This window comes from Schistocerca nitens, chromosome 1 (genome assembly GCF_023898315.1).
Source record: "Schistocerca nitens isolate TAMUIC-IGC-003100 chromosome 1, iqSchNite1.1, whole genome shotgun sequence".
Taxonomy (NCBI): Eukaryota; Metazoa; Arthropoda; class Insecta; order Orthoptera; family Acrididae; genus Schistocerca; species Schistocerca nitens.
In genome coordinates this window covers 793,159,096-793,181,275 of record NC_064614.1, presented here as the reverse complement: position 1 = coordinate 793,181,275, position 22,180 = coordinate 793,159,096, and the positions used below count along the sequence as shown (strand labels likewise).

The 22,180-nt window shown below is 38.9% G+C and overlaps 1 protein-coding gene across 2 annotated transcripts in view; it reads right to left on the bottom strand.

The window, feature by feature from the left end:
* LOC126262331 (histone-lysine N-trimethyltransferase SMYD5) overlaps nt 1-22,180 on the bottom strand; it is a 78,832-nt gene that overhangs the window by 33,859 nt on the left and 22,793 nt on the right. For both annotated transcript variants that reach the window (XM_049958890.1, XM_049958899.1), the window contains exon 5: nt 11,297-11,409. In XM_049958890.1, the coding sequence (XP_049814847.1) occupies nt 11,297-11,409 (113 nt within the window). The remainder of the gene's footprint in view (nt 1-11,296; nt 11,410-22,180) is intronic.

The following is a 22,180-nucleotide window of genomic DNA, read 5'->3' as shown; positions in this document are numbered from 1 at the left end:
CCTACGCTTTCTGATTGAAGGGTAGTTCACATAGGGCTCGTGGCTGTAAGCTGACCAATTTTTTTGTGTTCATGATAATTTTTTTACTGAATGTAAATGTTGTGCACATTGCAATATGACTCCAGTGGCAGTTCATGATGCATCCATCATAAAAGACAGGTGTATCAGGAAGAGGGTGAGCTAATACAACAGCCTCTGCAAACCCAGCCTTTACTCTGGAGAAGGATGGTTTCTTTAAATCAGTCAACTGCAGTGAGTCTCCAGGTTTATTTGAACATATTAGGAATTTGTTGAAATTTATTGCCAACAATGCTTGATTGTGCATAAAATGTTCATACAGAATTGTCAATCCCAAGAAATGGTACCATAAAAAAAGATGAAGAGAACCTGTGATCTTTGAATGGAAAATCATGAGAAAGATCTTTGGACCAATCCATGAAGAGAACACAATGAGATGTAGGAAGAACCAGGAACTGTACGACATAATAAAGCAACTGGACCTCATGCAGAAAAAGAAAATGGAGAGAATAAGCCTGACATGGCACATTGACAGGAGACCAGAAATGTGACATGCTAACGCTGTGCTTATGGGAAAACCTGATAGAACTCATCCAATAGGAAGACTGAAGAAGCAGTGGGAGGAGGAACTGCATATGTACTATCAGCAGTTGGGTGTCCATGAGAAATGAATCCAAAGTGCACAAGATCACCATCTATGGAGGAACAAAGTAAGGTCGACACATCTTCAGGGCCTGTGATCACCGACACGTATGTATGTAGTATGCATGCAAGAAATGGAGTAATTCATCTACTGTTGCGGCAATCAGAACTGAGAAATAGCTTCCATTCCGTCTTGAGGTGGATGGATTTCATACAAGTTTTTACTTCCATTGCCCCAAAGACACATTTTGATGGGATAATTACTAAGCCATTTTCTCACAGTGTAATGGACAGTTCCTATAGGTGGGCTAGATACCCTGGCACACTGGACATCATTAGAAACAAGTCATTAATGGAGAACTAACAGAACTCGGCCTCTAGTCATCTCATCTATGAAGCATGGAAAGCCAGTCCATGAAGCATTGGAAAGCCTGAGCTGCACTGTACAGTACAAATGCCATTTGAAAAAATTTGTACAGTCCAAATGGGAGTGCAAACAGTGGTTTTGAGTATATCATCTGTTGCAATACATATACAATAGAAAGAACAGATGAGGTTGATTAGGGAGAAAATTGACTTGCTTTGAATATGTACAGGAAAATTTCAATAGGTCGCACAGGTTAATGATCAAGTATCATACTGGCGTTGAGCCCGTTGCTATTCTTAGATGTAATATGGAGTGGCGAGGCCCAGCTACCTAAAGGGGGACTGACTCCAGGTATTAACATAAGAGAGAGCCCTTTGGGGACAGACAATGAGATAGGGCATGAACTGGTGGTTCTGGCATGGCGACAGTGTGATGTTCTGTTGAGAGTTTTACCAGTGTTGGAGTAGACAATGGACAACTGACTTCAGGAAGTTGACAAAGCAAGTCATCATATGATTAATCAATAGTGATCACTTTGTTTTCAGCATGGTTGGCAGGGTGCAGGAGTCTGTGAGTAAACAACTGTGTTACAGAGTTAAGCAGGAGTCTGTGGTGAAGATATGGGAAGAGGCTGCAAGCTGTGAAGAAATCTGCTTCAGCGGGTTGGTTGATGCTGTCAAGATGCAGCTCCAAATTTTCTGTGATACCAGCAGATATTCTCCTTTGTGGGCAAATGCTTGTTTCTACTGAAAGAGTGTCATCGTTGTGACATGCACGTGGAGTGCTGTATTTGTGGGACTTTGACTTGTTTAGATAGATCATCTACTTTCATTTGCAGAGCTCTATATTTAGGCTTTCTAGCATTCAGTTCTAAATGCTGACTGTATTCCGTCCAAATAAACAAGGTATGTTAACTTTAGCCAGAACTTGCATACTATTAAAAATAGAACACATTATCACAAATACTTAATGCATGATTTTTACTAGGTTTCTGCAATGCCCTGTATTTCAGAATCATAATGGTAACATTACTTCGTAATGTAAAAGTGATTTTCTGCAAGCACATGATAAGTGAAACCCAACACTACAAATAAAGATTGTTAATTTTTTAGTCAACATCATACTGTTTCTGGGTAATGTTTTATTTATCTACGATAATAATGTAGGTCGAAGTAGTGAATTAAAATTTGTACCAACACTCAAATTCGAACCCAGGTCTCTTGCTTACTATGCAGCAGCAGTGGACTGAGACATGAGTTGTAATTTGCATCAGGGTGGGAGATGTAATCTGTGCAGCAGTGTTAGCCGCAGTAGTGTAAAGGGTATCACATCTGCCTAGTAAGCAGGAGGCCCAGGTTCAAATCTAGGTGTTTCTACAAATTTTAATCCATTACTTTGGTCTACATTACTATCATAGATGAAAATGAGAATCAATATGTCTCAGGAACATCAACTATATATGATTAATAGTTTTCTCTATCAAAATACAACCAATTTTGTCTGTTCGCTACAAATGTAGGGAAAAATGCCTTGTGCAGTGGAGGCTCAGTTGGCACACCCAGATTTGACTTGCACTATAACCTTTTCATTTCTTACAATCTAGCTGAAGAATTGTCTCTCATCTTCAAGATGAAGATACATTTAGCTCTTTTGTGAGCCCCATGCGTTGTATATTCCTCATTATTAGGATGTCAAAGAAAGCATGTTGTTTATTTTCCACTCTATTCTGTAACCTGTATCCTAGAGTGGATGTTTAGTTGTCTGAATAACATACTGTAGGTCAACAGGCTGCTGAATCGTGTCCTCTTTCAAGAAAAAAATTAACTATATTTAACTAAATTCCCACGATAACACTATTTTGTTGTTAGTAGGTTTAATATGAAATAGATAATTACCAGAAAGTGGCATAACAAGACTGCCAATTTTCTGAAGGAGTACATTAGTGATGACTTGCATCTAGTCTTTTATAAATAATAGAACTATGTTACAACTCATCACACTATCAGAAAGATAACTAAAGGTGCTTCAAAGCAGTTTATAAAAGCTTAATACCTGTCTCATTTATGTAGTGTATGACCTTACTGGCATACCCTGCTTCTATATATTAGGTAATTCATAAAGCTTTAGTGCCTTGACCTGAGTTGGAAAAAAAATATTCTGCATGGCTTTAGGCGGGGGGAGAGACACGGAGTGAGCACTGCTGTGAAACTTCCTGACAGGTTAAAGTGGTGTGCCAATCTGAGACTCAGAGCACTGCCTGGGAAAGGCAAAGATAAAAAATCAAGTGTGGTACACCAGTATGAGTCATGGATCTGTCTTTACAGTTTTATTCATCAGTATGTCTTGTAATACTTCATTTCTAAAGCGGCTGTGAAAGAGAAGCTGCCACCCTCTCTTTTGAAAGTTAAAGCACAAATATCAAAATTAATCAGCCAATGAAATATATTAATTGTGAACTGCCACAGCAGCTAGTCAACTCACTAGAAAGACTTTGGCTTTTAAAAAGGGCACCAACTTTGGCCATTAGGAAGATGAATACTGTACAGTCCCATAAATATGGCACCAATTGCCTCAAACATGAAACCCCTCTGCTGCCTTTGGCACTATATAGCCACATTTTGCCACCTGTGGGAGATGCCTGCCACTGGCCTGGGCTGGTTAGGGTTGGGAGTGGTTCTTTCAGGTCACCCCCAACTTGTATTGGTATCTGGAGCTTGGAGGGGGCTGGCTCAGCAGAAACCCTTGAAAGGAAAGTCTATAAATCTGCCAGCATGCCATTCTTCTCTCCCAGCTTTTTGCAGTACTTAACTGAGCAATGTGGCTGTCCATGATCTCTCTCCACTGCTGCCAATGCATTGACATGAGACCTGCCTCCATGAAGTGAGTTATCCCACCATTAATCTCCCTTGCAATACATGTGCATGTGTTAGTGCATACATACATTCTCATTTGCACTGTTTCATTCAGTTTCGTGTAATTAATTTCACTTACACAACAAGATGTTCACCAGAAGCAGCATCTAATCAACGCTTTCACCCCCCATAATACAGCAATGTTGGTGACCATGACAGTACCACCCCTCTCTCCAAATTTCACAAAAGCTCTTATGCATACCTTAATCGACTAACACTTCTGGAAGAAAGGTTTGGCTAAGCAAATTTCTGTATGATTCTTTTTGCCCCCCCCCCTCCCCTCCCCCTCCTTCCATGGGTGTTAGTTCAGAAAGGTATGCAGAAGAGCTTTGAGAAGTTTTGAAGTTATGAGAGTTACTGAATGAATTGAAGTTGTGAAGATACGTCACAGTCCTCTGCGGATAGCTTACTCTGTAATGGCATTCACTGCAGAAGTCGAGGGTCCTGGTTCAAGTTTCAGTTCAGCATACATTTTTAATATACCATTTGTAACAGGAAGTACTTTAGCTTACTTCAATCAACAGTAGTTCCATTACTAAAAGAGGTGTAAAATTTGTAGGAGTGGCTATACTATCCAAATTTTAATGCGAAGAAGAATGCGTGCTTACCAGTCACCCAAGCAGAGGTAAAAGAAACTGGGCTTGCATACACTTGAATTAAAAACTGATTGAATTTTTATTATGCAGAACATGTTTTTGTAGGTTATGTCATGAAGATAAAGGGTGAGAGAAGAAATAGGGAGAGAAAGAACTGTACAAGTACTGGAGGGCAGGAAAATACTCGCACATACTCCACCCACTGAATCGAGAGAAAGAGAAGGGGCATAGGAAGGGGAGGGGGAGGGGGAGGGAGAGAGAGAGAGAGAGAGAGAGAGAGAGAGAGAGAGAGAGAGAGAAGGTGCAGAAAGGCTACAATGCAATACCTCCAACATTAGTAATGAAGTGTCATTAATAACCAGGTAAAAAACATAGGTTACAAATGGAAACAAATGGCGGAAGAAGATGGAAAAGAGAGTATAAGACGAGAAAAGAAAGAAAAGAGGTAAATGTTTACTGACTGAAAGAAAGTAGCATGTAAATACAAAATGACAGGAAAAAATGCTATGGAAGAGAGTAGAAAAAACAAAAGTGCAGGAAAAATTGAGCAAGGTGATAAATTGGTTATGAAACTTAACGTACATTTGAGGGAATTGGGAATAAAATTGCTGTCAACATCCAGATTTAGGTTTTACAAGGTGCTTTAAATCATTTAGTCAAACAAAGAGATCATTTCTTTAAAAAGAAAGTGGCTGGTTTTCCTTCTCAGCATTGTCAGATCCGAGACTGTCATCTGATTCAGATTAAATCAGGGACAGGACATTACTATCATTTCTTTTTTAGGAGTGAGGAAGTGGAAGTACCCTACACTGAAACCTGGAGGATTTTGGAAGCTGTGAGAGTGTTCGATAGTTACTATAGCAACTACTTGCTGAGTTCAGAAGAATTCAAACTATTGATTTAAGTGGTGCGAGAAACACACACACAAGGTGCTGATGGGAATTGTAGAATTAATAGAAATAAAATGACATCAACCAGTACTGAATTTGCTCACTGAGCACAACCAATGTATGCTAGCAGACAACACTGTGTTTAGTGTATCTATGTCTATGAAAGCCAAAAGTGACATTGAATTAATGACCACTGAAATGATATATCCTCAAACTAAGAATTCCTTTTTCTATTTATGTGGTAGATGCACTAAACAGTTGTGAGGCACGAGGATTTGGTATTGGCAGGTTGCACAATACAGACTTTTCAATAGTGACATTCATGTGACTAAGAACTTCGTGGGGTGACAATGTTCAAGAGTGTCATAGGCCCTCACACACACTGCTTTTTAGTGATTATATAACTGGTAATAAGTCACCCTGGTAGGTGAGGGAAGGGATTTCAAGAAGTTTCAGTACATAACTGAAGGAAATTATACCTGTGGTCTAGCATCTCCTCATTACCAAATTACTGTACAGGATGGTCTAGTGCAATAATACTTGTTTCCTATTTTTAGTAGGGTGTCATTCAGATTGGATGTGGTATTAATGGCTCACACAGTTATTTATTTGCACTTGTGTTCATTAAGACGCAAAAACATTTAAGACAGTATGTCTATTCAGTCAGTGTTTCAGCATTTGTAAAATGAAGGACTACAGTGTATATACCTCCATGCAAGCCCTAACTTCTCTTATCTCCATGGTCTTTATGGGAAATGAACATTGGCAACAGTAGAATTGTCCTATAGTCAGATTCACATGCCGGTTCTAAATTTTCTCAACAGTGTTCCTCGACAAGGAAGGCCCTTTTCTCCAGGGATTCCCATTTGAGTTCCTGAAGCATCTCTATAATACTTGCATGTTGATCAAACCTACCAGTAACAAATCTAGCCGCTCACCTCTTAATTATATCAGTGCCTTCTTTTAAATCTGATCTGGTGGTCGAGCAGTAATCAATAATGTCGGACTTTTTTTATGATGGAAACTCGAGTTTAGGCTTCAATTGCAAGCAAACGAATAGGCCTTCACGAAAGAGTTATACCAATATTTTTCTAGTTTTATTCTGCATTAGGCTATATGGAGCTTTGTGGTTTTAATGTTCAATACATATTTTTTATTTTAGATTGTAGTATGTATTGTCCGGTTTTGGGAGTCTTTGCTAGGAACTGTTCATTTTAAAACAATACAGCTTGAAATGTATTTGTTTGATGGTAATAAAATCTTAATATGCTATAGGCACATACAGTATATTGGTAGTGGAAATCTCAAGTTAAAGAACTTTTCAGTCACCCATAAAAAAGTTCTTATGATTTTTCTAGAGTAACTTTTTCTCAACCCACAATAAACATGTAACAGAAAGTGTGGGTTTATTTTGAAGGTCTCTCTTGTGGTTGTAAGAATTTACAACCACTGTGACTGTACAGTGTGTGGCGGATTTTATATAGAGAGTTGTTTAAAAATTCTTGCTGGGAGTATCACCTCTGCCTTAGAGAATTTTCTAAAACAGTCAACTCCAGGTGCAGTGATTTATTCTTTGATTCTATCCAAGATATGATATCACCTTTCAGCCATGACATGCTCAATTGATCGACTATTGTATGGTATAGCACTTGATCTACAAAAACAACTAACCTGAGCCAAGTTAATTTGGTCTTGGTTCCTTCTTTATTTCTGATGTGTAAAATTATGATGTATTTCCAAGCTGCAGATGGTGTCTTGAACCCTCTGCACCATTCATAAATTTGTTGACTGTATCCTCGGTATTGATTATAGTTGCCAAAACTGTTTTCTAAAGATTCAAGCACATTTTCTTGCCACCCATACATCATTGTGCAATTCTGTCCACACCAGGTCTGTTCTGTAAACATCTTGTAGCCCTGTGTTTGTAGCTCTCATTCTTCTAAAGAAGGTATTTTGGCAAAAGCAGCTGTCACAGCCTTCATTAGCAGTGGTTTTCTGTTAAGTTTTTTGAAACATAATCTCAAGTTTTTAAACACCTACAGAAGGGCAGAGATTAAAATATTGGGAAAATTTGCCACATTTTCTATCAGTTTCAGGTGGAGGTTTTTAACTGATGAGGAATACTTTAACCATGAAAAATTATGAATAGTTCTTCAAGCTGTGCATAAAGTAAAATGTTGAGCTGGATTTTCGGATGCCCTGGACAAAGACATTGTTTCTTTCTTGACCTGGGTGACATATTCATTATTCTCTTTTGTCTTCATCGACAAAAATTATATTCCATGACAGTGTGCCACTTTCTGATACAAAGAAACACATTGTCACCAACTTTTACACCCTCACTTTGAGAGAAATAAGCAGCATTTTCTGCTATTGCAAGTTCATGTGCTGACAGCAGTGACCTCGAAGGTATCATTGCATGATGGAGACAATCGGATAATAAACACAGCATTCCAGATAATAACAATAGCATCCTGTTTCCCAACCGTCTGGAGGAAGGTGAGGGCACACGGCAATGCTGCACTCAATTTCACAGCTGTGTATGCTGCTAATCGCACACAACCACTCTTCTGTATTATTCTTTACCAAATCCATATCACCATACCTGCATGTTCTTATAATCACAAAAGAGACCTTCGAAAAAAAACCTCACTTTCTGTTATATGTTAAATCCTGGGCTGAAAAAAGTTATTTTGGAAAAATCATAAGATCTTTTTTATGGGTGGCTGAAAAATTCTGAGACTTGAGATTTTCACTACCAGTATATGTGCCTAAAACATATTAAAATTTCATTAAGATTGAGCAAATATATTTCAAGGTATATAGTTTTACATTGAACAGTTCCTAGTGAATACCCCAAAGCCAGACAACCCTTACTACAATCTATAATGAAAATATATATTTATCTAACAACCAAATCGCTTCATACAGCCTAGTGCAAAATAAAACAAGAAAAATATTGGTATAACTCATATTGTGAGAGGTCTATTGGTTTGCCTGTAATTACAGTCTAAACTTAAGTCTCATAATAAAGTTGTGAAAGGATACGAGGGTGGTTTGAAAAGTTCACAGAATCACAACGAGAGATCAGTGCTAGCACGAGTTGTTCACGTGATTTTCATTGGACTGTTGCGTGTAAACACAGGCCATGTCAGTGCTCTTGGAAGAAAGCTGTGGTGGTGACGTGGCTCTGTTGTTGTTCTTGTGTAGTGATTTGCGAAGGTGGAAAAAAATTGAGATTCCAGCAGTGATCAAGTACTTCATAAAGAAAAGTATGAAAACAAGGGACATTCATGCCAATTTCCAGAATACACTGGGGGACTCTGCTCCTTTACATTAAACTGTTGCCAAGTGGACAAATGAATTTAAATTTGGTCGGGAGAGATTAGATGATGACCCTTGCAGTGGTCGGCCAAGATGTGTCACTACTCCAGAAATCATTGCAAAAGTTCACAAAATGGTCATGAAGGATTGTCAATTGAAAGTGCATGAAATTGCTCGCACTTGCCAGATGTCATCTGAAAGGGTATATCACATTTTAACTGAAGAATTAGAAATGAAAAAATTATCTGCAAGATGGGTGCCGCGACTCTTGACACTGGATCAAAAATGTACGAGAATGGACATATTGGAACAATGTTTGACCCATTTTAGGAGAAACAAACAAGATTTTTCGCACAGGTTTGTGACCACAGATGAAACTGGTGTGCACTACTATACCCCAGAGACAAAACAACAGTCAGAGCAGTGGAAACATGCTGATTCTCCACCACCAAAGAAAGCAAAGACACTTCCTTCGACAGGAAAGGTCATGGCATCAGTGTTCTGGGATGCAAAGGGGATTCTGTTTGTAGATTATCTCCCCACTGGGCAAACAATTACTGGAGAATACTATGCTAACCTCCTGGTCAAATCGCAACAAAATATACACGAAAAAAGGCCATGTTTAGCAAAGAAGAAATTCATCATCCAAGACAATGCACGCCCGTACACATGTGCTGTTGCCATGGCAAAATTGCATGAACTAAGGTATGAATTGCTGCCACACCCACCTTCTTCACCTGATATGGCTCCATCAGACTTCCATCTCTTCCCAAAACTGAAAATTTTTCTTGGTGGATGAAGATTCACTTCAAACGAAGAATTGGTAGCCACAGTTGACAACTATTTTGCAGGCCTGGAGAAAACTCATTTTCTAGATGAGATCAAGGCACTGGAACATCGTTGGACCAAGTGCATTAATCTACAAGGAGATTACATTGAAAAATAAAAAAGTTTCAGTGATGTAAGTACTCTTTTTCTATTCCATTCTGAGAACTTTTCAAACCACTCTCGTAAAAAGGATGGCAGGTCTTTCAGACACCAGAATGAGAGCGACCCACCCAAGTGACCTATCCTCTGTTTTATTCTTCCACCAATAACCCTTCTCATTCCCTGAAGAAGGAACTACTAGTTCCAGGAGCTAGGATATTGTACGTACTCTCATACTTGTGTGTCAGTAGTACTGAAATTTCATCTCCAGAAGGCAATGTTGGCTCATAATTTTATAGTTGTCTCAAGTGAATTTTCCTTTTGATAAAATTAATTATGTCAAGTTCATGAAAAGATCACACAACAAAGATGTCACTGTCAACCTAAACCAGACTAATGACTGTGACTCCTTAGGCTTGCCTGGTGCAATCTCTTGAAAGTCTCTTCAGGTTTGCTGCCAGATACTAAAATCAACTTGATTCAATATTTCAGCGATCCAACTGTTAACCATCTTCAGGAGAACGCTGCTGCTGCTTCTGCTACTGAGTCCTGCTGAGAACTGATGGTCAAGTTCAGTGGGCCTCAGCAGCAGAAGTAGCATTCTCCTGAAGGTGGTGAACAGTTGGATTGCTGAAATATCAAGCTGATTTTAGTACCTGGTAGCAAACCCTAGGAGACTTTCCATACTAATGGCTGTCTCACCAGAAATGTAGAAAGCCTTCACCCTCTCTATACCTCTAGGCAACATGTTGCTAAGGGAGGAACCATTATACTGAAACCCTCTAATCTTCTCAGAGTTTTGTTCATCGTGAATTTACTACAATTATTAGTGAAAATCTAATAAAAAGATAAAGAATGATTTCTTTGGATTGCCCACGGAAATTTTGTGCTTAGCACTGATCAGGCACTGCACATGGGGGACAGAGGTAAACACTGATGCGACATCAATGGTAACCAGTGGGATGTTTGGCTGGAGTAGAGAAGCTACTGATTTTAGGCAGTACTGAAACTAGCAAACCAAGCAGGTTCTTTCTGCTGAGGGAAGCACCTCTGTGGTGCAACAGAATATCAACTTGTTCACAAAGGAGTTGTACTGAAACTTCTGCAGCTTTTGATTTTGGAAGGTTCTATTTAAGTTGATGAAAAAATTAAATTTTATTCAAAATTAACCACAAATTACCTGATACTGGTCGCTGATGCCTGAATCCCAACATATGAAAATTTCCAACATATGTTTTGCAGACAATTAATGTATATGCCACAATATCACCAGACAAGAAACAGAAGATTGTGTCTGCTAAAACTTACACAGCACCAATAATTCTATTACTTTACTCTCACTGAAACCAAACTAAATGTTTAAAATTTAGGTTGTTGTCTTGCTCTGTTGCCACAAACTTTCAGACCAAATTAGATAACAAATCTCATCTCATCTATTCATCATCTGAAACATTTGAATTACTATAAAGAAGTGATTAGAAATTGTGTTTTGTGGTAATGCATAGACAAAATGAATAGAATATAAGCACTTTTCTAGAGAGGCAAGAAAAGAAAATGGTATGAGAAGAATATAAATCAGAACTTTCATTGAAACTACTGCACCATTAACCATTTACTTACTTCCATGTTTCATTCATAACATCCAAAGGATTTGATGATCCAGAAACAAAGCATAAAATCTGGTGATATTGCTCCCAAGCTTGTTCTTTGCATGCAGTGCTACAATATTTCATCTGCAACAAATGGTCCAAAAATGAGTTTCACAAGTATTAAAAAACACCAAACAAACAGCTGATGTACTTTCCCAACAGTATTAAATACACAAAGCTAACAATTAGTAAAAAGAGAAAACAGGTCATTACTCACATTTCACACGAACTGCTATGATGATGGTCACACAGAGTAAGATTGTAGGAGGAGAACGATTACCTCAGAGCATGTGGGGCAGTGGCAAGGATGGGATGGGGGGAGGGGGGGGGGGAGTGGTGGCACTCCGGGTACAGGCTTTTTATTCATTACAGAGTTCTCATGAACATTACAGAAATAACTGTCTGCAATTCTGCTAGACAATAGATTCAATATTACGAAGCATGACAGGATATTTTGTGGCTTTAGCCATTATTATTTAACTTAGGTTTGTTTAGTTCTCATGCTGTTCACAAGATATTATACTATTTCTTTCATGTGGTGGCAGTTTCAACTCTGTCTTTCAACTAAGTCTTTGCTGAGCTGTGCTGAAGTGTCTTCAACCTGTTCTCTTTCACTTTCTTGTACAGCTACTGAGCTGCAGAAAGTGTCCAGGACCAGCACTCTGGCCCATGTATTACTAAGCCAGTTCACAGCAGAACATGGCAGCCATGTATGTACCAATCATCTGTCCCCAATTCCCCTAAAAACACCTCCCCCCCTTCCTTCACTGCACAATGGAATCACAACAATAGTTTTTTATCCAGGGACAAAGAAGGCTTGTGATAGTTGAGTAATTATACATTCAGATTTACACACCAGAGTTATTGAAGTGGGCTATTGAACACATATATGCTATACTGTGAAAGTGTACATCTATACTTATGGATCCAAATACATCAACTGTAAGAAGAAAATATTTTCTGCACAACAAAGAGGGGGGTTGGGAAATTCTAAGTCAAATATGACCTGCTCCGGAACTGAGACCTGCTTGATCTCCATGGACTGCAACACAGCAGTGAAGGAGCTATCAACTCTGCAGTCCAGTTATCATGGTTACACAGTAATTTGACAGACTTAAGAGACAAAGACTGCCCTGCTTCAGACTTATTCAATTGTTAAAATTTGATTCTACTGGCCAACTTGAGAGCGTTTAGCTTTCTGACATTCACCTAGTCATATACTGCCCCTGAACAACATGTCACCCAATCAACCTCAAAAGTACAGTCTTCAAAACACATTTTCTTCACGTCTAGTTTTGCCAGTCAACATTAAAAATAGAAAAAATAATAGTACTTAATGAACCTTTTCGCATGATTAGATGTGCACTTTCATATGCAGTTGAATAACGTTTTTCTAAGGTTTATTTCCCATTTTCCTCCCTGATGAGTATTAATGTATCACTTTTTTGCTCGATAGTATTTTTGCCACACAACAGGATTTTGCAGAACTCTCTATTAGTATTGTCACATAAATAATGTTTGTGTGAATATTTTCTACGTGAATTTTGTATCTTGTTGGATACCTTGGATTTAATGTTATGAGGATACAATTTCAGATCATTGAATCAAAAAGGTGGCATCCACATGTATTTTGCATGCATCATGCAAATATGCTGTGTGTTTAGTTGTCCGAGTAATCTAACTTAAAAGCAGAAAGGGTGTAACTATCAGTTGTTTAAGATGAAGATGTATCACATAGTTCCTATAAGATTCAGTTCTTTAGTTAGTTTTCAAGCTCACTGAGACATATCTGAAATGGTAATTTTAGAATTTTTGCCCTGCTGGGTCAGCTTCTGAAGGTAACCACGCAAAAGATGCTGTACGTTGTTTAGCTAAATGACAATAAGAACAAAACATATAGGACAAATGTAGAAAAAAATCTTTAGATCTGACATAAGGGGGTGAGGGGGGGGGGGGGGGGGGGAAGAGGAGGAGGTTGAGAGAACTTGGACCAATGTAGATAGGAAAAATGTAAAACTTAGCTACTCAAAGAAAACGAAATCAGAGCATCAGTGGAGAACATACATAATTCCTCCCCTCAAGCTTTCACATGTTAAAACACTTCTGCTCTATTTCATCTTCACCAGCTTGCCTATTCAACATTTCTCTCTTGTACCCTATCTGCACCAGTTGCCCACATCAGTACCTGTCTTCCATAATATTCTATCAGCCTTGATGAGAAAACAGGGGAATAAAAAATTAAACCATTTCATATGTTCAACATTTTATACTCACTATTCATGCTGATAGTGGCACAGAGTAAGATGGGGTAGGAAGGGGAAAATCACAGAGCACATCCAGTTGCGATGGGGGAGATGCAAGAGGGGGCTCTCTGGGTATAAGCTTTCTTAATCAATATTTATCCTGTTCTGGCTCTCTAATTCATAGAGCAAATTTTGTTCTTTATATCTGCTGTCTTCTAAATATTTCTGAAGAATTTACAATGTTCCTTGATATGTTTCACTCACACATTACATGAAATATTTGTCGAATTTAGAAGCAAATGGTCTGCAATGTTAGTTCTTTTACATCACATCATAAGCATGATCGCAATTTCAAAAATGATTGTTTCTTTAGCATTTTGCCAAAGTATAACCATAAAACAATCCTGGCAAAATCATACTGACTCGCTCTCTCTCTTTTTCACTTTCATCTTGCCCCCAACACAAAGTTGGGACTGCAGTTTGGCAGGTAGACTGGGCTGAGGGGTTGTGGTGTTGTGTTGTGTTGAATTGAATTGAATGAGTGATCGAAGAAGAGTGGGGGGGGGGCAGGGGGGAGGGGGGGGGTTGGAGATGGATAGCTGACAGCTTAGAGAGAGGCATACAACATAGGAATGCAGGGGGGAAAGGCAGCAGGTGGACAGAATAGGAATGCGACAAGTGAACACTGGAACTGCTGAGTTTGTGCAGCACACAGTGATAATGACATGGGGGATTCAATTGAGAGCAGTTGACAGAATGAGAGACTGTAGGGAAGAGGGTATGGTGTAGGGGTTAGTTGAAACTGAGGCCAGGAGGATTACAGCAACAAAGGATGTGCTGCAAGGATAACTCCCATCTATGGAGCTCAGAACAGCAGGCTGGGAAAAGATCCAGATAGCATGGGTTGTGAAGCAGTCACTGGAATTGTGCACATTGTGTTCAGCCACTAGCTAGTCAGCTCTACTCTTGGCAACAGTTTGGTGATGGACATTCGAGTGGACAGTTGGTGTGTGGCCATGCCTACTTAAATGCTGTGCAAAAGTTGCAGCAGAGTTGGTATACAACAAGGCTGTTTTCACAGGTGGCCCCTGTTTCTGAAGGGATAGGGAAGCCTGTGATTATACTGGAATAAGATGTGCTGGTTGGGTGAATTCGGCAGGTCTTACACCTGGGTTCTCCATAGACTCTCCCATTTGCTTCCTTGGTCTTCCTCAGCCCAATATGCCATCTTCCTGGTCAACCTCCACCTCTCTCACTGTTTCATCTGTATTTCAGTCCATATCAAGCCCACTAACATCAATACTACTTGCATTTTGACAGCAGTCATCTCTTTCATTCCACAAAAAGTCACTCTCATATAGTCTGCACAACAGTGAGCAGCACATCAGCAAGGAAGATAATTCTTCTGCCAGAATGCTGAAGTTATCTCCAAATAAAAGGATCTTTCAGAGAGTATGGAACTTCAGAAAGCAGGTACCATACAGTTGTGTGGTACAGTCTGCACAATTACTCTCTACATTTGGGAAGACTTATGGGCTTTTATACTATAATTCATGTCACAGTCTTATTCATGTGGCACATTAGAAATCTTGATCTAAGATGTGCTCACTGCATGGACTCCTCTATTGAGAGCAGGTACTTAGCAAAGTGGCATAAGAGTCAAGGCATTAGAATTACAGTCAGAACAATAATGGGCTCTTTCCTTCAAAAATGCCACAGCCTACTCCATGCCCTCCCTTTGTCTAATCTGAGCTGGAGTTCTGTCATATGACTTCATTATCAAGAGAACACTAACCCAATGTTCCTTCTTGGGGCAGCACTAAACATTGTAGATGGGGCATCAAATGTCAGCTGTGGGAACATAAAGAGCCCTATGAATAAAATATCTGTCATAGATTAGCACAAAAAACGAACTTCAATCAGGCTGATGTCAGGAATAAGTGTTGACTAAAATTAATCCCAGATTATTTCCTCTTGAAACTGGATCCACTTTCGCATCAGTGGTGTGTACTTAACAAGGTGGGTGATGGAGCAATGTGCAGTGGCAAGGTGCAATCTTCCACATGGTGCTCCAGCTAAGCATCATTCTGACACATCTGTCAATACCAAGATCCTCAGGGTGCACATAGAAAATTTAGCACTGATTTTCATGCTAGTTTTAGTATGGTGAAGGTACTTAGCCACTGTAAAGTTTATTACAGCTGGGATGAAGGAAATGCTACAGTGATAGTTTTTCAAGTAAACAAATTTATCGAGGGCATGTTAGAAGCATAAACAGTAGCCCAATGTGGCACTTGTTCCAGTGCTGCCAGTTATCAGGCTATGCAACTGCTGGAGAGAGTGGTGTGGGATAAAGAGAGAGCACACTGCTGACACCAAAAAACACATTCTCTCACCCTCTCTGCAGCGATTTACACACCCACCTTCTTATTCGCACACCACAAAAGGCAAATTTCATGGATAAAGTCAAGTTCAGCTGCAGTCATCAGTTCACAACCCAATAATGGTCTAAATTTTGTGCAAACAAGAATTTTTTTTATATATGAATGTGTAGTGTCTGTTCTTTTGGACATGTCTGAAAGAACAGACACCACATGGCCTCCGCAGCTGTGATACATTGTTATGCACGATGAAGTTGGAGGAGGGGAGAAAGGAAAGGAAAGGTGGGAATGGAGGAAATTGACAGGGACTGCAGATAGGTGGTGCTCGGTGGGCATGTGGGTCAGCTGTGAGGCGTGCCGAAATAGTTCTTGCAGTTGTGATAACATTCTGTCCCCAATGGCACAGTAATGCACCTGCCTAGTAGGCAGGAGATCTTGGGCTCAAATCATGGTCCTGTACACATTTTTGCTCGTCACTGCTTATTCCAAATAACATCTCACATGTCATCTGCATCGGGACATTACACATAATCAGCAGCAACGAGTGAAAATGTGTACAGGACCAAGATTCAAACCCCTGATCTCCTCCTTACTAGGGAGGTGTGTTAACCACTGTGCCATCTGGGATACAGTGTTATCACAACTGTGTGCACTATCTCGGCACACCTCACGGCCGACACACATTCCCACTGAGCACCACCTACTCTCAAGTCCCTGTCCATTCCCTCCATTCTTTCTGACATGTCCAAAAGAACAGACACCATGCATTCATGTAGTCGATTTAGCTAGTTGGGCAATGGATCCACCTTCTTCAGTGTGGATGCACAAGTATGTCCGACCTCCTTCGGAAATCTCAGAGTAGTGAGCATGAGGGAAATGAACAGGGACTGCAGATGCGTGGCGCTCAGTGGGAATATGGGTCAGCTGTGAGGCATGCCGAGTCTGTACAGTTGTGATAACACTTGTCCCTGATGGAACAGTAGTTAATGCACCTGCCCAGTAAGCACGAGATCCAAGGATCAAATCACGGTCCTGTACACATTTTTGCTTGTCGCTGGTTATTCCACTTAACATCCCGATGCAACTGACATCAGTAATCCCTTCCCTTTCCTTTCCTTTCTCCCCCCTCCACCTTCAGTTTACATATAAAATATTTTTTTGATATTCAAGATCAACTTAAGGAAACTGCTGCTGATGCAAGCAATGAGCATAAGTTATAACTGCTTCCAAGAGAATATCTCATTATACACAAATGCTCTCTAGACTTGAACTGCAGTAACTACACATTTTATATGAAATCTCACATAAGCCAGTGTTCACAAGAGGATGAGAATTTAACTACTGAATACCATCTTCAAGTATAAACTGTCCTGGCAAAAGCAATGGTGCAGATGAACTGAAATAGTAAGTACATGTATGCCAATCAGCACTTATATCTTTATTAGCTTAGAAAATGCAAATGTATAACTCTGTGCTTCCTGCTCTGATAGTTTCTTTAGCACTGAATAACACTGGCTTTAAAACCTGTGAACTGTTGAAAATTTCATGCACATAGAAAGCCGTCTAAATTCATAGCCAATTATCTACAGTATATACATATGCATCGTATGCTAGCAAACAGCTGAAAGCCCAATGCAGCACCACTATTGGAAACTGTATGTGTTCCAAGTCAAATCGTACAAAGTGGTCCAACTACCAACACCAGAGGACCATGATCTTTTAGCTGCCAAATGATGTATGGTATTCGTCACAGGACTGACAACACTACATTTTGAAAGAGCAGCATTTTAAGTGCAACAACTGAGTATTATACAGAGTGTATCAAAAACAAGCATTCCATTTTTTTTTAAATCATAACTATTATGTTATTTGAGAGATGTGCATGAAAAACGTTCTGTTGGAAAGTGCACTCGAGTTTTAGCTGGTTCCTGCAAGGTGGCAGCAATGTGTGCCCACTTCAGTTCTAGTAAGAATTGTGAAGGGACAACAGAAAGCATTTTGTGTTCTACATTTTGCAGTACTAGGTATGATGTGGCTCCTCCTACAGCACAGAGCATTAGATGATGGCATGAACAATTCCAAGAAGCAGATTGCTGTGTAAAGGCAAATTGCCGGGTCATCCCCGAACATCTGACACACGTCGAACACATCCACGATAGTATCACAAGGAGTCCACAGAAATCCAATCGCCGTGTAGCTCGACAGCTCAAAATGCCCCCAATGTCCATCTGGAATGTGTTGTGTTGACGGTTACACATAAAACCATACAAAATTCAGCTACTGCAAACTCTTTGTGAAGGTGACAGATAATCTGTGGAATTCTGTAATTTTGTTCTTGGCTAAATGAAGGATGGCAGTTTTCTTCTACGCTTAGTGTTTAGTGACGAGGAAACATTCCATTTGAATGGAAAGGTTAACCATCATAATGTGAGAAAATAGGGTACACAACAACCACATGTAGTTGTACAATAACAATCATATAAAGTTGTACAACATGAAAGGGACTCTCCAACGTTTTTTGTACAGTTTTGCGGGAAAAGGAATATGGTCCATTTTTCTTTGCCGAGAACACTATTACAGGAAGCACATATCTCAATATGCTTGAGAACTTTCTTTTCCCACAGTTGGAGACTGATTCAAACAACTTCATTTACCAACAGGCTGGAGTATTGCCACACTGGCATCTGCAAGTGTGGGAATTTTTAAATCAAAGGATTACGGAATGATGGATCAGCTGCACTGGACCAAATGATTCAGCCTTACATTACTGGCCTACAAGGTGACTGTACCTGACTGTAAGTAATTATTTCATGTGGGGGTTTATAAAAGACTCTGTGAGCCTCCATTACCAACAACAATGAATGAACTGCAACATTGCAAACAGCAGCTGTGGAAGCTGTAACTCAAGACATGCTCGTAGCGGTATGTGAACAATTTAAATACCACACTGACATATGTCGAGCATCTCAAGGGGGGCATATTGAACACCTATGAAACGGTATGAAAAAAAACTTTTTGAGTTTCCCATTCATCAAAAAACAAAATTCGTTGCATGTGTTAATTAGTTTCAGAAATATAGACATGCCAAATTGGATTTTTTTTCCCACCCTGTACTGTTTGTTTCCCTTTCTTTTTTTCAGATATCTGACTATTCCAGTGTGTTTATTGAGGATGACAATGTGTTCCAACAAGCTCTCCACCTGTTCCACGAGAGAACCCATTTTTGGACTCAAACAATAAATCAATTTAAACTGGGGTTATGCTTGTACAGAAATACTGTACAAAAATTAGCAATAATGGTTTTTTCTTTATGTTGTTGAAATATTTTTTTTAACTTTTCCAGTAATAATTTGTTCCAGTGTTTCTTTCCACTTCTTTCCTTTGTTGTCCCTGGTTGCCTTATCAATGTTTTAGTTTTGAATTATGTCCTTACACTGGAACAACACAGGTTCTAGCAATATATCTTTCTCACTGTGAACAAATTTGAAGAGTGCAAATTTTTCTGCTTATTTTTATCCATCTTTACAGCACAAATTCCTCAATAATAAATACTTTGCAACTATGATGTAAGATTTTCAAAATGTCTGCTTGTGTCTGTGTATGTGCGGATGGATATGTGTGTGTGTGTGTGTGTGTGCGAGTGTATACCTGTCCTTTTTCCCCCCCCTAAGGTAAGTCTTTCCGCTCCCGGGATTGGAATGACTCCTTACCCTCTCCCTTAAAACCCACATCCTTTCGTCTTTCCCTCTCCTTCCCTCTTTCCTGATGAAGCAACCGTTTGTTGCGAAAGCTTGAATTTCGTGTGTATGTTTGTGTTTGTTTGTGTGTCTATCGACCTGCCAGCACTTTCGTTCGGTAAGTCACATCATCTTTGTTTTTAGATATATTTTTCCCACGTACAATGTTTCCCTCTATTACTTCATAAATTTAAATATTCTTCAATGGATTTAAAGCAGTGATGCTGTAAATATGACTTCAGAGATTTTCCAAAGATATTGACCTCAGCAACAGCTTTTATGTTTTCAGGAAGTTTGTTATAAAGCTTAACTCCCATGTGAAAAGCACCTTTTTGGCACAGAGCTGTGCTGATTTGAGTTATATGTAAGTTTCTGTTTTGTCTGGTAAAATGATCATGTATATCACAATATTTTTGCAGTCTGCAGTCCTTACCTATCACATTTAATTTAAAGGACAAAAGGGTTTCTACAATGTATACAGATGTTAATGGAGGAATACCAGATTTCTTAAACAGAGGTTTACAAGAGTCTCTACGCTGGCACCCAAACAAGATTCTAATGGCCCTTTTTTGTAGTTCAAAAGTGCAGTTAGCTGTTTTAGAGTTTCCCCAGAAGGTGACCCCATATCTAAGACGAGAATGAAAGTAGGCATGATATGCATTCGTTACTGTTTTCTCACTACAGCATGATTTTAATGAGCAAAGAAGGTAACATGTTTTGCTCGGTTCTGCATTGAGATATTCAATAAGCTTATTCCTTCTGACGTTGCTCTGCAGCCAAAGTCCTACGAATTTGGTTTCACTATTGTTACCAACTGGTTCATCATTGATAAAGACTGATGGGATAAACATGTCCTTGTTAGGAACATTGTAGAATTTTAGTGCAATGGTTTTTTTACTGTTCTTCAGAAGCTATTGACAGTAAACTTTGGCATGCAATAGTTTAGTGTCAATAACTTCTGAAGAAGGCCAAATTATTTTGGCTGAAACCTTGGTAAAGACTGGTTCCTATTTTCAACTAAGGCTGACATATATGTTTAATTATCACAGTTGCTGATGGGGCTGCAAGATGTTAAAAATTATTTATTTTATATTCATTTGCCTGGGTGCTCTTAAAGTTTGACTGTAACAAATTATCAGCAACACCTGTGAAAAATTTGTTAAATGTGTTGGATATTTCTAAGGGATTTGTTAGTTTTTTATTTTTATGTGATAGTGTTATATTTTTGCAGGACTGTATTCTCCATATTCTTTTTTTATAACACTCCACACAGCCTTCGATTTATTAGCAGAATTATAAATGAATTCATCATTATGCATTATTTTTGCTGCATTTATTACTTTTCTTGATATTTTGGAGTATTTTTTATAGTATGCGCATACTTTAGGTGAGGAATTTTTTTAGTTACATATTTCATGAAGTAGTCTTTTCTTCTGGCATGAAACCCTTATTCACCTTGTGATCCAGCTGTTTGTTCTAGAGTTCCCCCATATGGTTAATGTTTTCAGTGGGAATGCAATTTCAAAGAAATGGGCTAATCTATCAATGAAAGTATTGAATTTTTCATTCACATCATTCATTTTGTACACTTCTGACCTTTTCTTTCTGTAATAAGTTTTTGAAGTAGCTTACATTATCCTGATTATAACTTCTACATGCGGTTCTGAAAGATATGTTGTTAATACTACTGCCTTGTACTTTTATGCTTAATATCTGAGCAAGATGGTCACCAAAACTTGCATTGACAATTTTTAGTGAGGTGTTGTGTAAACTCTTCTTGACTAGAAACTGATCTAGAGCCATTTGGCAAGTTCCTGTTAGTTGGGTAGCGGCTTTTACTTCAGCCTTTAAATTATAGGATGTTGCAAGGTTCAAAAGTGTCTCCCTATTTTCACTATTTGTGAGGAAATCAATATTGAAGTCACCACAGATTATCATCTCACAATCCATTTTATTTACTTTATTTAGCAATGGCTCCATTTTGTTTAAGAAAAGTTCAGAATTTCCAGATGGTGATAAGTAAACTGTAGCAATAATCAGGTTGAACTGAGTAATTTTTATAGCTGCAATTTCATAATCCTTTTCGACACTTGTTCTAGTTAAGTCAGGTAGGGTAATAAAATCTACATAATCCTTTGTGTAGATTGTTACCCCACCATGCTTGCTGTTGTTCCTGCAGTAGTAAGCAGCCAAAATGAATTTGTTCATTTTCATATTATGGATTAATTCTAGGTTACACCAGTGCTCAGAAATGCATAACACAGAGAGATTGTTAAGTTCATCTGCTAACAGTACATTCATTTCATCGATCTTATTATGCAGCAATTACACATTATGGTGATAAATTTTTAGATCGGGCGTATTCACAATTTGGTTATTGGGAATCATATTTACAGCATCACATACCTTTAGTTTAAATTAGGAATGTTAGCAGTGTTGTATTTTCGTTCTTCTTTCTGGTTCATTTTGGTTTCCTCACTGTTGTTGGAAGGAT